General features: G+C 40.8%; 1 protein-coding gene across 3 annotated transcripts in view; it reads right to left on the reverse strand.

The window, feature by feature from the left end:
• Positions 1–1,424: 1,424 nt before the first annotated feature.
• The window catches only part of LOC119164896 (uncharacterized), a 40,903-nt gene continuing 27,681 nt past the window's right edge, over positions 1,425–14,646 (reverse strand). For all 3 annotated transcript variants that reach the window (XM_075873215.1, XM_075873214.1, XM_075873216.1), the window contains exons 5-6: positions 13,748–13,801; positions 1,425–1,944 (exon numbers count right to left, since the gene is read on the reverse strand). In XM_075873215.1, the coding sequence (XP_075729330.1) occupies positions 1,880–1,944; positions 13,748–13,801 (119 nt within the window). In that variant the 3' untranslated portion in view covers positions 1,425–1,879. The remainder of the gene's footprint in view (positions 1,945–13,747; positions 13,802–14,646) is intronic.

Raw genomic sequence — 14,646 nt, forward strand, 5'->3', positions numbered from 1 at the left:
TGTGTGTACGCCATTTGCACTTGTTATTCAATTAAATGATTCCGTGATTAAGAAAAGATCGTGACGTCTCTTACTTCCCGGCCCCAGCACGAATCCCTGAATGTGGAAAGTGATTGAGACACGTAGCCAAGAGGGAACCGGATAAAAAGGGGGTTGAGGGGCTTCCCTCTCTTTGGCAATCGGTGGCGCAGTGGGGACGTCTCAGGTGCGACAAATCTTTGTAAATCCGCTCACACTGACAGGCGCTGCGCCACGCTCCCTACCGGTCTGAAGAAATTAGGCGCCTTCGTCCTCTTCTGACCACTACGACCACCACCACTGGACGGATTCTAAAATTCCTGCAGCAGTGAATTCGCGAGGAAATGAGCTTCTTTAGTTAATCCATTCCATGGATGGTTATAGTTGAAGAAGTGTTGCAAGGCCCCTTTAATGTACCTGTTCAACAACAACAAAAAAAAATGCTGTGAACCAGTGTTGACAATACACAGATCTTTAAAGGGCCCTGAAACACTTTATTCAGTAACAATGAAAATAATTCACTGGAAGAGCTTACTGCCTCACGAATTCAATGCCGCAAAAAATGTTGAGAATCGGTACGAGTGGAGTTACAAAGATTTGCCACACGCTACAATCGCATTCTCTTCTCTTGTACCGACGAAAGCGCTAAAAGCTAAGCAGGGAGGGATGAGAGAGGCAAATAAAATACGTAACGCGCGCCTGGTGACATTGAGCATTCGAAAAAGGCACTGCGCCGTGCTCCCGACCGGGTTGCAGAAATTAGGTGCCTTTTCTCATCTTCTAACCACTACCACCACCACCGTTCGAATGCGCGGCTTTTTCAGCGCGATCACGTGCGCACGCGTGGACAAGTGACGGCCTCCCGCGGCGATCTCCGCAACTACCGAGAGCGTCATGTTCAAATCAGCCAATGGCTGATAGATGGGCATTCTATGAGTGGTTTTCAGCGTCTTCCGTCATTTCTCGAGGAAAAAGAAAGCGATTTTCAGATGAGTTTGATAATTTATCGTGAATTCCTGGCCGTGTGCTGTTCTTTAATATTTGGCTTGCGTGTTTTCGGAAGTCTATACTACTGATCGGCAGCGTTTTTTGACCATGCTCAAAAAGTGGTGCAGGGCCCTTTTAAGGTGACACCTACTGATGAAGTGGACTTTCCGAATAAATGTATCGCGCCTCGAGACGCATACATTATGCTACATGTCACGGGAGGGAAAGTCGGGCGTGGGAGCCATAAAAACTAAATAAACAGCGCACCGTTGTATTCAGCTTTAGCGATTGAGTCCTAACCAGCAGCTAACATTTATGATATTATGCGTGCCGACTCTCCCAGCACAGCTCTAAACAATGTATGCATGATGAAACAAGCGCTAAAAATACACACGCTCAGAGAGGACACAGACAAGCGCTTACTAGCAACAGAAAATTTTATTTCGAGACGAACACTATATAATAAATATACATTACATGCATGCACGTCATTCCCAACTTCTCCTCTCATCATCAACAACTTGATATAACAAAATATGCACCCCCATAATAGACGGCACACAACCGGAAACAAACACGTGCCAAGAACTAAGAAAAAAAACGTAAAACAGAACAAAACAAAAAAACAGAAAAAAAACGTAAAACAGAAAAAAAAAATGCACTGCGTTATGTGACGTCCAAACAGCCTTTCGTCCTTCGGCAGACACAACCCAAAAATCAGATCTTGTGGCGCAGAGCATGGTGTTAGAACCATGGCGCAGAGTGTCTAACATCTGCCGCGTGGGCGTTGGCGAGCATTTGTTCAGTCAGCTTGAGATAGGGAGCAAGTTCTTGGCAGTGATGTCCAACTGTGGATGGGGGGGGGGGGGGGCGCTCAGTGGCCCAAGGCGTACCACAGAAGCAAGTTCAAGAGAAGCGAGAACAGCAAGACCCCACCTCCTGTGCAAGAGTACACATTAAAATATTAGAAAATTCTGCTATGATCGTAAACAGTAAATTGCTAAATTTAGCATGTCACACTATATATACTGATAATGATGATGTGCTTGTCTTTATTATTTTCTCATATTCAAACAATTATTTTGGTACTAATTGCAGTAGAATCTCAGTAAACTGGAATTTCTTTAACGGGAGTACTGCGTTATTGAAACTGCCTCGGACATGATTGGTTCCGCACTTTAATTCTACGCCCTTGTTCACATCTCACTAAACGGAACTCCTGGGTCTTAAAACGGAATGTTTTCCTGGCCACATTAAGTTCAGTTTAATGAGTCTGCCATATAACTTTACGATAATCAGTTAAAAACTATAACTTGGTCTTGTTTCGGGATCTTCATTTATCTTCCAGGATCTACAAAAAGCTGTTTGAAGCTTTCAAACCGGAAAAATAACCACGACACCACATCATCCTCACCCCCTTAAATAAATTGAACATGTGGGGGCTCAGACATCATTATACAATTATTAATGTAAGACGACGATTGTAGATATCAAATTCTGCAACCTTATAGAATTTTCAGAGAAGCAGCAGTATAACACACGCACACACGCACACACGCGCACACACGCGAGCTATGGTCTCTATGTACTGGCGCAAAGGTGTATAGCCCACATCTTGCTTTCGTTTGCTTTATATATAAAGGTATACGTTATACGCTATATAAAGCTATACGTTATATATAAAGCTAAGTTTGAATATTCTCGTGTTTTATATATTTCCCTATTCATCAAGTAAACATGGCTTTCACCGTATCATATTTACGACAGAAAGGGTCTCAAACAAATAAGGGACACCTGTTATGCTTTAACACACAATTTTTTTCCAACTCGTGTATTTTTTTCATCGGTCCTATAAAGTATGGATATAATGTGATTCAACAAATGCCAGGTTAAACAACAACAAAAAAAATGTTCGATGAAACAGTTCCAGTTTGTCCATGCGAGTAAAACCTTGGTGCATTGCACGGTCACACATCACAGTAAAATTTTGTACACCCTTATGGGTCTAAAAAGGGTGTTTTACAAATTCACACCCTTATCGAATAGATGTAACATTATTTCTTTTGCTGGTACACAGTAAAATTTTTACACCCCTATGGGTGTAAAGTGTGTTTTACAGATTCACTCTTTTTGAAATAATGCAACACTCTTTTCTTTGCTGGTACACCCTCAGAGAAGGGTGTAAGTGGCATAAGGGTGTTATTATGCCGTTCCTGAGGGTGTTGACGAACAGAAGGGTGTACACCTGTAATTGTTGCAATAAAAATTGTTCCGTTTAACGTCCCAAAGTTGTCATATACTCATTAGAGACGCCGTACCAAAGGTCTCCGAAAATTTAAACCACCTGGGGTTATACTTAAGGTGCACCTAAGTCTAACTACACAGGTCTCGCACTATTCCTCGTCCACCAAAAATGTGGCCGCCATGAACTGCTGGGATTCGATCATGCGACTTGCGGGTCAACAGTTCAGCACCATAAGCACTAGACCACCCGCGCGGGAGTGCACGTGCAAGAATCGAGCTGCATCCATGCTTGCAAATAAAATACCACGCATAGCGCAAGGAATGCCTTTCTTATAGGATAACATTGTCGTAGGGATGAAAAAAATCAAGGAAATGATTGAGGCATTGGCAAAATTTTACAGAACACTCTAAGAATAATTGAGAAAATGTAAAAGAGACTCATTTCTTCTCGCACTGTATGATTCGACATACTTTGCCACTTTATATCGTCCACATTATATGTGAATGAAAGAATGGGCTGTCACGATCTACGGACAGCACATATTCATGTGTAGAAGCAATTGAGAAAAAAAGCTTGAATTTATTACAAAAACCCTTGCTCGGTCAAAAGCCGTTCGAGTGCAAGTCATTTTCACAAGATTATCGAAGACGACACGTGCTTGGTCGAAAAAGAAAACAATGCACAGTATACCTTCTGCAACCATGCGGGAGCACGGGAAGTGATTCTTTAGGTCAAGAAATAAAGGTCAGAGAATGGCATGGTCAGTGCACGCAGCGCCTTTGCGAAGCGATGGGGAGAAGGGTAAGGGTACGAGAGGAGGGAGAGACACGCCTCTCGCCCCCCCACCATATATATATATATATATATATATATATATATATATATATATATATATATATATATATATATAGAGAGAGAGAGAGAGAGAGAGAGAGAGAGAGTTAGAAACTTCGAGAACAGTGCAGTGTAGGAAACAAAACAATAAAATATTGATTTAATCCTAACAGTTTCGGCTGGTGGACCAGCCTTCTTCGGAGGATGTAAGTGAAATGGTACAAGTTCCCGTAGCAGAGGGTCACCCTCACAGTTTGAAAACCCTCCAAAAAAAGAGAAAAAAAAAGAGACAAACGGGCGAACGAGGTAGCAACAGACAACAAGAAGCAGAAGAAGGAGAGGAACTAGAAAGGAGCGACGGAGAGCCGCCGGAAACCGGCGGCTCGCCAGGTACGTACCACGTTCCTGCTGTCGGCGCTTGGTCAACACCGAGAGCGTGATAACGACGCCGTGCTACGTTTTTCGTTACATGTGGGCGATAAGTGAGGTTTTTTAACGTAGCGAACCTGTTTGTGTGTGTCGTTTCATCACTGATGAAGGTGTTTTTGCGGGAAGTTAAGCGTGGGCGAGCTTTTCCTTTCGATTCAAGCATGCTTCGGTGTGTGAAGCACATGGCGCATGCGTGCGCAGTGGGAATTCGGCGGCGGGTTTGTGGGAGTTGTGACGGCGCCCGCTTCTGTCGGCAGTGGTGTTGGCAGGGAGCCCTGCTCGCGATGGACCAATATTTTGGTTAAATAATTGTTGGGCGAAGACGGCGTTTGTTAGCTGTAAGCGTTGATTACGCCTAGGGCGCGTACGTTTGGATATCTTAACTTGAGGATTTTTTTTTTTTTTGCATGCCTGTTCACATTGTGTGCTACAGGAGTCAACGGGTTCATATGTTATACGTTTCATATGCTGTACGTCCAAAGCAGTTTGAAAAGTTTCATATGTTGTACGCCCTTTTTTTAAACTGCTGTCAGAAATTGCTGCGGGTAGCCGAACGTATGCCGGTGTATGCATCCACGCCAGCACGCATCTTTGAACTACCCTGTTACTCGAGTTCGCGTGGTGCATGCTGCCTCGTCTTAGGTACGGCTCGCAAGGCTTGCACGTATGTACGCTTAGGTGTTTATGCAGCCCGTTTAGTCGAATCTGAGCTTACGTTATACACCCGCAACATAGGTTGTCTGATGCGTTCGGAACCCATGAATTTTGAGCTGTTCGTTAAACTTGAACTGTATTTCCGAACAAAATTTTCATGGCTTATTGGGGCCGAATAACTGTAGCTTAACTGTGCGAGCTCTAATTCGATCAGTAGTTCATGCGGTAGAGCACATTTTATTTTATCCAGCTTGTTTTCGCTATGCGTAGATTTCATTATTTTGTGGTGGTTTATTAAATATTGTATGTGCGTCGCCCAAACTTTGTGTTCAAACTTTGTTAAGCACTTTTACTTGTACGAACAGTAAGAACAGTTTAGACCACCACCTCCAATGGCATTTAATAACAGATTACAAGCTTATGCCCGTCTGGTCAGAAACACACATGAAAACATTGAAAAACCACACACTGGCCACGAATAAAAGCACAGTCTTTGTCACTTGTGAATAGGGCTCCTGTGTGGGGGCCAAAACATCATGCTTTCGATTGGGGTCAGCATGTTGTTTTAATTGTCTTCACATCAGATAACAAGCTTAAGTAAACTCTATATGCATGCGCTACAGTTATAGAAGGAATCTGCGGTGTTTGGGGAAACGAATAAATTATTTAACGCTCAAAACTTGCAATAATGTTATACATCATAGTATGCATACATAAGGCATGCACGTGTTACTAAGAAAATGGAAAATTGGACAGTATGTTCATCTGACAATCATGAATATAGACTGCATGTTTTCAAGCTGTTGGCACTGACGCAATTACACAACTTCAGAAATCAGTCTCATTAAATGTTTATTGCGTATTGCTAAATCGTGACCAATGCCTTCCAGTATTATTGTTACTGGAGAATGAGATTGTTGCAGAAGCTTGCATGCTTCATTGGAATGGTATTTAGCTCAAGATGGGTGCGTTGTATTAGCATTGTATTAGCGTTGCATTAGCATGTTAGGGGTGAGTGAGGGGCACTGCCTTTTTAGCCACCTGAAATCATTGAATTAACAGCCATAATTTAGCAGTTGACAATAGTAATTTAGTGAAACCAATTTTCTATGTTATCGGCATAATCGTCCTAACGTAGGCAGCCGAAAGAAAGTTACAGTAGTTGTGTTCAAACTAAAATTCGCAATTTAATTTTATGTGTTAACTCCGATGGATACTTGATCAAAACGCATACCGTCATGTACACGCCGCCCTATTAATGAATTGGCATGTACACGCACTATGCCAGAGTGCTATTCAAGTACATTTTGTGGCACATCTGTTATGTGGAAAATGTATATTCTTTCGTAAGGTTGCAGCTATGTTCGCCAAAAACATTGAGGTTGTTTTTGTTGTAGCATGTCTGGTTTTCGTACATCCTACTCTTTTAAAACACAACGTTCCAGATCATTCTAAATAGTGTTCCAAATTCTGCTTCGCTAACAGACACATAGTAAATTGTTTTTTTTTCTCTCGCAGTCTATACATGCTCGTCGTAGGAAGAGAGTGTGGGAGACGTCTGGACTAGCCTATCATCAAGGCTGGCTCGTGGAAAATATACCTGCTGGTGCGCATCAGTGGCACATGGCTTCTGTTTCTTCTGAAAAGCGAGCTGCACAGAGCCACCTGGTAGCTGTATTCAAGGAGCACAGAGGTTCAAGGTGTTCAAAGTTAACCCCTTTGTTTTTCCTTAAAAGAGAAGTCAACGCTTGAAGTTACGTATGGAAAAGCCACCTCTGCTGATAGCTATGTATTCAGGAGGATGAAATGTGAGCCAATAATTATCACTGTCAGCGGTGCCATTAAGTTCTATTAATCAACTTAATAGTGACCGCAGCAGGAAATCATGTATGTGTTAAATATTTGAGCCAGTCACATTTCTACATATTATCACTTGTAAGAATTCTAGCATGCCTGTGCTCAGATATCCTGCTGGAAATTTAGTTGCAGCTTGCATTATTATGTGTGCAGGACAGTGAGCACTAGCACACACTCTGATTTCATGCATTTAATCTGACCGTGGGTGGAAGGCATGGGCAAACATTAAAATGGTTACTCTTGCCATTCGCTGGCGATAGCAAGAACCAACTGCTCGTTCCACTATGGAGTGATATTTTGCTGAACCTCACTGCCTTGCATGCGTAATGATGAAAAGCAAAATTAAACTTTCAAACGGGATATCTAGGAGCATAAACATAGTCAAAAAAGTTTTCCAAGTGGGACTGTGTAGAAACACGACTGCCTCCAACTTTTTGATGCAAACATACCTGCTTATTTGCGTTACTAAAATTTCAATATTTTTGTTTGATTGGGCAGGTGACAGCATTATTTTCTTACTTTGTGTTCCCCTGACACAATCTGCCAAGGTGTTTTTTCTGTTCTTAACTCTAAAATTCCATGTAACTTGGCAGCGCACTTATGAATGTGTCAGTGGTACTTACTGAGCTCTTTATTGGATATTTTGTTTTTTCCAAGATCTACTGAGTGTGTTGCTCGCCAGACTTGCATGTCATGTTAATTGATGCCTTATGTGCAATTGGCCATTTAAAAACACTTTTTGTGTTGTGATGAAAAGTAGCACAATAATGATTTTATCTTCAGTGTAACCTTCACTGAATATTCTATTTTAATATATTTTTGTTACCTTAGTTGTTTCATTGCCTTTGTGAAGTTCCATTCATAAGTGCAATCAAGTGTTTTCCTACTGTCATACTTCATCATACCTAACTTTGCCAATACCAAACCATGTCGGATATTTTACAGTGATACATATTCATGTTTAACATTGTTAATGATAACTGATAGAAGGCGTACTAGAATATTGTAACGTGAGTCCTTGAAATGGGAGGGTTGAATAGTGAATTTTTTCAACTACATAGTAATATCTGCTTGCTTTATTTCATGTCAAGTGTAATGAGAATAATATTTACTGAGGTTAACGTGTTAAAACCACAATATAATTATCAGGGACACTGGAGTGGAGGGTTTCAGATATTTTGACCACCTGGGGTTCTTTAAAATGCATCCACGTCTAAGCAGACAGGTGTCAAGCATTTCCTCCTTAATCGAAATTGCAGCCACCACAGCCACGGTTTGATTTTGGGGCCTTCCGTTCAGCAGTCAAGGGTTACTTGAAGGGTATATTACTTGTGGGCTGTGGTCTTGCTTCCATAATGCATCTTAAGTACAGCAGTTAGGTGTCAACCAGCCATCTCTACTAGTGCACTAGTGTTGTGTTTTTTTCATTCATAATTTACTGCAATATTTAAGTATTTTATCAAGATGCATTTCTGAGCAGGTCTGCGTAGCGTGTGCTGGTGTTTATTACATTCCTATTTTTTGCAATAGTTAATGATTGTTGCATGTATTCTGAGTTAGATATGAAGTTGTGAATGTTCCTTCTTTTATACTCTGTAAGAGCCTGCAAAGCCCAACAAGTCACTCTTATATACTTGCACATCGTACATAAGATGGCTAGTTTGTGTGTGCGGAGCTTATATAAGCAGCCCATAGTGTTTCGAATGCCTTGAAAACTGCCTTGGGATCAGAAAAAACTGTTGTGAAGAGTGAGATAGTCAGGATGAACAGTAGAAGATCCTTAGATAGGCTGGCTGACCTTTCGATAGAAGGACCTATGTTCGTGAAAGGTGCCTTGCCTTCTCATCCTTGGCATGTTAATTTTAAGGGGGTGAGTGGAGACGTCATCTCGTGGTGGTGGCCCGTGTTCCTGTTGGCAATTGCCGTCTGAAAAGAAAAAAAAAACTAGAAAGCAAAGGAGTGCAGTCCACGCTTCATTTCAAGTTGGCTGGTAGCAATTCACAATGTTCTCGGAGGGTAGAGAAAAAAAAAAGGGAAGCAAAAAAGAGCAAGCATGCAAAGTAGGAGCGGTGTGCTGCCAAGACGTGGCCGCTACAGACACGAAAAAAGCAAAGAGCTTGAAAGTTCGAAGCCAGCAGATGGTCCCCGCGTTTGGCCATCACAAAGGGTTGCCGACAATAACGGCCTATGCTGTTCTCAAACACCTATGAATGGGACTGATAACAAGGAAGCGGTTGCAAAAAGGGGCGGGAAAGAAGCCGGTGGCGTACTTTTAAACGCCAAGATGTCAAGGGTAAGCGATACCAGATGTGTTCAGAAGAACACGTGTTTAATGGGGAAGGTCATTGGTTAAAATATGCTTTCACTATCCCCGTAGGTGGCCCGCTCAACAGAATTTCCTCAGGAATTTGGCGGCATGTTGGCAGAGAAATAGAGAAATTCAGACTTCAAAGGAAATAAGCATCAACAAGAGAAACACAAAAAGAAAGGAAAAATTAAAAATGGCGGGTTTGAGGTAGGTGACACGCTAGCGTTAACAGACGAGGAAAGGAAAAAAGAGACGCAGAGAAATTTGTGGCTTGGCAATGACTTAATGGTGCACGGTAGGAGTGTTTTTTGAAGCGACAGAAGAGGAAAGATAGCTGTGGTCGAAGGGTTCTGGAAAATAAAAACTTCGTAGTTGTGTGTATATAGGCACATGTATATCTATATTTATAATTTAAAAAATTTTGATAGAACATGAATAGTACAACTTGTAGTCTAGGAGCAATTCCATGTAATACCGGTTATGTCTATTTGAAGGCTGAACCTTTCTTGTTTCTAAATGCTGTCATAATTACGCTATGGCTTTCAGCGATTCCAAATTGCGACGTGCTACATTGATTCGTGATCAGTGTAGGCGCTTGCATTTGTGTATCAAATATCATTCCATGCATTTCCTATCTCATGGTGAGCAGAAATTTGTAGAACATAAAGCTTTGCTTGGTCGAAATTGTGGCCCTGTTGGTTGAAGTGACTGGCTACTGCTTTTGGTAAATTCTGTTTTGTGTTCACAGTGGCCGTTCAGTCTTACGTGAGTTGGCTTTTCAGTTTTGCCTATATATTGTTGTCTGCAGGTGGCACACTTAAGACAGTATATTAGGTTGTTTGAAGTGCAGATGAAGATCGATGGGACCTTGTGAATGTAGTCAGATTCTGTGCTTTTTAAGTTGTTAGCCAGCTATATATTTTTACAGGTGGAGCATCTGGGCCGGCCACAGGGACCAGACGTCCTAGTGATTGCTTTAAGTGTTGCGGGAATTTGCAATGCGTGGCACGTGGCATTTGCAACGCTAACTTAAGGACATGCTTGTTCACGCAAACTTAGACTAGGACGTCTGATCCCTATGGCTGGCCCAGGTGCTTACCCTGCAAACATACACAGCCGGCTACCAACATAAAAAGCACAGCATCTGACTACATTCACAAGGTCACATAGAGCTTCACCTGCACTTTTAAACAACCTAATATACTTTTCTGAGTGTGCCAGCTGTAGAAAACAATATATAGGCGAAACTGGGCCGCCAATTCACGTAAGACTGAACGGCCACCGTGCAGACACAAAGCACAATTTACCGAAAGTAGTAGCCGGTCACTTTCACCAACAGGACCACAATTTCGAAAAGGCAAAGCTTTACGTTCTACAAAATAATTTCCGCTCACCACGAGAGAAGAAATAGATGAAATCATACTTTATACACAAATTTATGTCCCTACACCCATCAGAAATCAATGTCGCACGTGGTAGTTTGGAATCGCTGAAAGCCATTGCATAATTGCGGCCGTATTTAGGGACTAGAAACGTTCAACCTTCAAATAGACATAACTGGTATTACATGGAATCACTCCTAACCAACATATTGTACTGATAATATTCACTCTAAATTTTTAAAATTTTACTTATAAATATGCATGTGTCTATATACATACTACGATGTTTTTATTTTCTAGAACCTTTCAACCTCGGCTTTCTTTCCTCTTTTGTCGCTTCAATAAACATTCCTACCGCGCATCGTTAAAGTCATTGCCAACCCTCTCTTCGTCTCCTTTTTTTTCCTCGTCTGTTAACGCTATAGCGTGCTACCTACCACCAATCCGTCTTTTTTTTCATTTTTTCTTTTCTTTTGTGTTTCTCTCGTCGTTGCTTATTTCCTTTGCATTCTGAAGTTGCCTATTTCTCTGCAAACATGCCGCCAAATTCTTGAGGCAATTCCGTTGAGCGGGACACCTATGGGGATAGCGAAAGCATATTTTAACCAATGACCTTCCCAAATAAACACGTGGTCTTCCGAACACATCTCGTGTCGCTTACCTTTGACATCTTGGCATTTAAAAGTAGCCGCCTGCTTCTCTCTCGCGCCTTTTTGTAACCGCCTTCTTAGGAGTCCCATTCATAGATGTTCGAGGACAGCATAGGCCATTATCGTCGGCAACCCTTTGTGATGGCCAAACGCGGGGACCGTCTGCTGGCTTCGAACTTTCAAGCTCTTTGCTTTTTTCGTGTCTGTAGCGGCCACCCATTGGCAGCACACCGCTCCTACTTTGGGTGTTTCCTTTTTTTCCTTTCCTTTTTCTCCACCCTCCGAGAACATTCCGAATCACTACCACCCATCTTGAAATGAAGCAAGGACTGCACTCCTCTGCTTTATAGTTTTTTTTTTTCAGGATACGATTGCCAACAGGGACACATGCCACCACCAGGAGATGACGTCTTTACTAACCCCTTTGAAACTAATATGCCAAGAATGAGAAGGCTAGGCACCTTTGACGAAGATAGGAGCCTATCTGAGGCATTTCCACCTGTCGGCTCTCATTTTGATTTTGTTGTGAAGAGTGTGTTTTTGAGAAATGGATGCAGTCTCTATTACCTAGAAGGATGCTGAAAAATAAAACTTGAAATTTTAATATGTGGTGAAGCTTCATGGGGTGAGGGTTGATCTGTTAGTCATATTTCTTCAGCCACTGACCTTACGTGTTCGAATATTGGCGGTAAAATGCTCTAACTGTAGAAAAAAAGAAAATAAAATGTATGAAATATCATAATAAATACGTTTGCTTTCAGTTGAGAGAAAACCTGTGTTATGGTACATGTTCTTGACATTTATCTTACGCCAATATATGTATACTTTTAGGAAGTGGGAAAAGATATTTATCAATAAGTGGAAATGATGTCTACCAAAGCAGCTCTGTTATTTTTGTATAATCAGAAAGTTTGAAATGAACTAGGTGAGGCTGAACTCTCACGGTTTCGCGATACCAAGTGTAACTGCAAATTGAGTTGCTGAAATATGTATATGACTGCATCCTGCCTGAGACGTGTGCACTGTTAGGGTTAATAATGTTTTCAATATAATGTGTTTGTGTGTCTACACAAACGTATGCATACCAAACACTCTTGCTGTATCGACTCAATGAGGCACCAATTGATATACCCGAGATACTTATGCTATTTAACACTAAATATTTGTATTTAATTGTATAACCATAAAAGGCAGTCTAAATTTCTAAAGTCGGCTTTACAAAGAAGGCTTTAAGTAGTATCGTTGCATTTCAGTAAGCTTGCTTATACATACATACATACATACATACATACATACACACATGTATATATATATATATATATATATATATATATATATATATATATATATATATATATATATAGTATAATGAGATCAAACAGACAATATTGCCAAGGCAAGTATAGGGGAAGTTATTAGACCAAATAGTAATGCAAATGTGAAGAAAGAAATGTGGGTGAAAAGATAACTTGGCATAGACAGGAACCGAACCTGCGAACTTCGAATAACGCATTACTCGAAGGTCGTACAGCCTTTCAACACCCTCTTAGAAGGGTGTGGAAGTAAAAGAACACCCTGACATTTTGCTGGACGCCCTTCGTGTAGAGTGTTCAGCTAACACCCTTTCAGTAGGGTGTATCTGAAAACACTCATGGGTTGTTCCTCTGGCGACAAGACAGTTTACACTTTTAAGGGTGTAATAAATTTACTGTGTGCACCACCGCAGACTGGTTTACCATATATATGACCATCGTCAATGCTGACTGAGCCTTGTGACCTTTTGCCGCATGGTGTGACGACAAAAATTGTCACAAGAAATATCTATCTACTACATTGGTGTTTGTACGAATGCGACTGCGATCAAATAGGGTGAGCTGAATTTGATAATTAGCGAAGTAGAACATGGTTTCTTGGACTCTATCCTGAGTGTCAAGTACTTCATATTGTTGAGATACCGAAAGCGGCCACGCACTTAAACGTCGCAAATAACGCGGCTTGCCGAAAACACAACGCGCACATGAGCATTCAAGTTATAGAGCTGTCTATTATGAGGCGACAAAAACAGTTTTATTGCATTGCCAAAAATATCAATGCATTAAACATTGCGTGGTAACAAATTCTAGTACCAACGTCCACACTTCCTGCAATTTTAACTCATATAAAGTGCGAAGCTTCTTTAATATTTGTTTCCATTATAGGTCAAATTACATCCCATAAGCAATGCTAACATGCTGCATTTATAGTCATAAGTTACTGGAAAAATAAGGGAAGTTCCATGAGCGAATTGGCAGCCCACAGAATTTCATTCACTACAGTACACAAAAGTAGTTTAGTCACATTAATACTATTGATACTATTTCGTTACTGCCAAAACTTTCCGTACCTGTCATGGTAGGTGGGGCGCCTCCGTGCGGGACTCCGATGTCCGCGGGGTCACCTGCATGGAGTAGGCCCGTGATGAAAACGTCTAAACAATATGAAGTTGTTTATTTCTACCTTTACGATTTGGACATGCAAACGAATAATACTAAGTAGTGCTGACCATTGTTGTGTTATGCCGATGTACAGACTCAGGCTCCTGGTCAAAAGTGCAGACACCACTATAGGTCTCAGGAATTGGTGTACATTTTCCCAGTAATTTGTGACTGTATTTGGTCGAACTGTACAGTAGATGTTGATAATGTGTATTGTAGCATATACGCATCTCATTTCAACGCTGTCTCTCGAAGCAGTGGGAATATTCAGCTTCTATATATGTTTGTCTCTAAACTCTACATGTGTTAGGCTGTGTAGAAGAAATGTGTTTTGTCCGGTCTATATAGTAGAGCAAAACAAAGGTTTTAATGACTCGGAGAGATAATATATACGTGTCCATGTTCGGCAAACGTTCGTTCGGCACACTCTGCACGTGACCCTTCTCGTGCACACACTTCGTTCTTTTTTTTAATGCGAAGCATTTCTTAGCGAACTTCTTTGAGCGGATCTATTTATCTATTTATATATCTCTCTATCTATTTATCGATCGATCTATCTATCTATATATCTATATTTATTTATCTATTTATCTATATATCTATTTATTTAATTTTCTATTTATCTATATCTATATATCTATTTATATATTTATCTATATATATATATATATATATATATATATATATATATATATATATATATATATTTATCTATATACCTATATATTTATCTATATACCTATATATTTATCCATTTATCTATATATTTATCTAACTGCATTTACTTAGCGTGAACCAAAATTATCAT

Source organism: Rhipicephalus microplus, chromosome 9 (assembly GCF_043290135.1).
Source record: "Rhipicephalus microplus isolate Deutch F79 chromosome 9, USDA_Rmic, whole genome shotgun sequence".
Classification (NCBI taxonomy): Eukaryota; Metazoa; Arthropoda; class Arachnida; order Ixodida; family Ixodidae; genus Rhipicephalus; species Rhipicephalus microplus.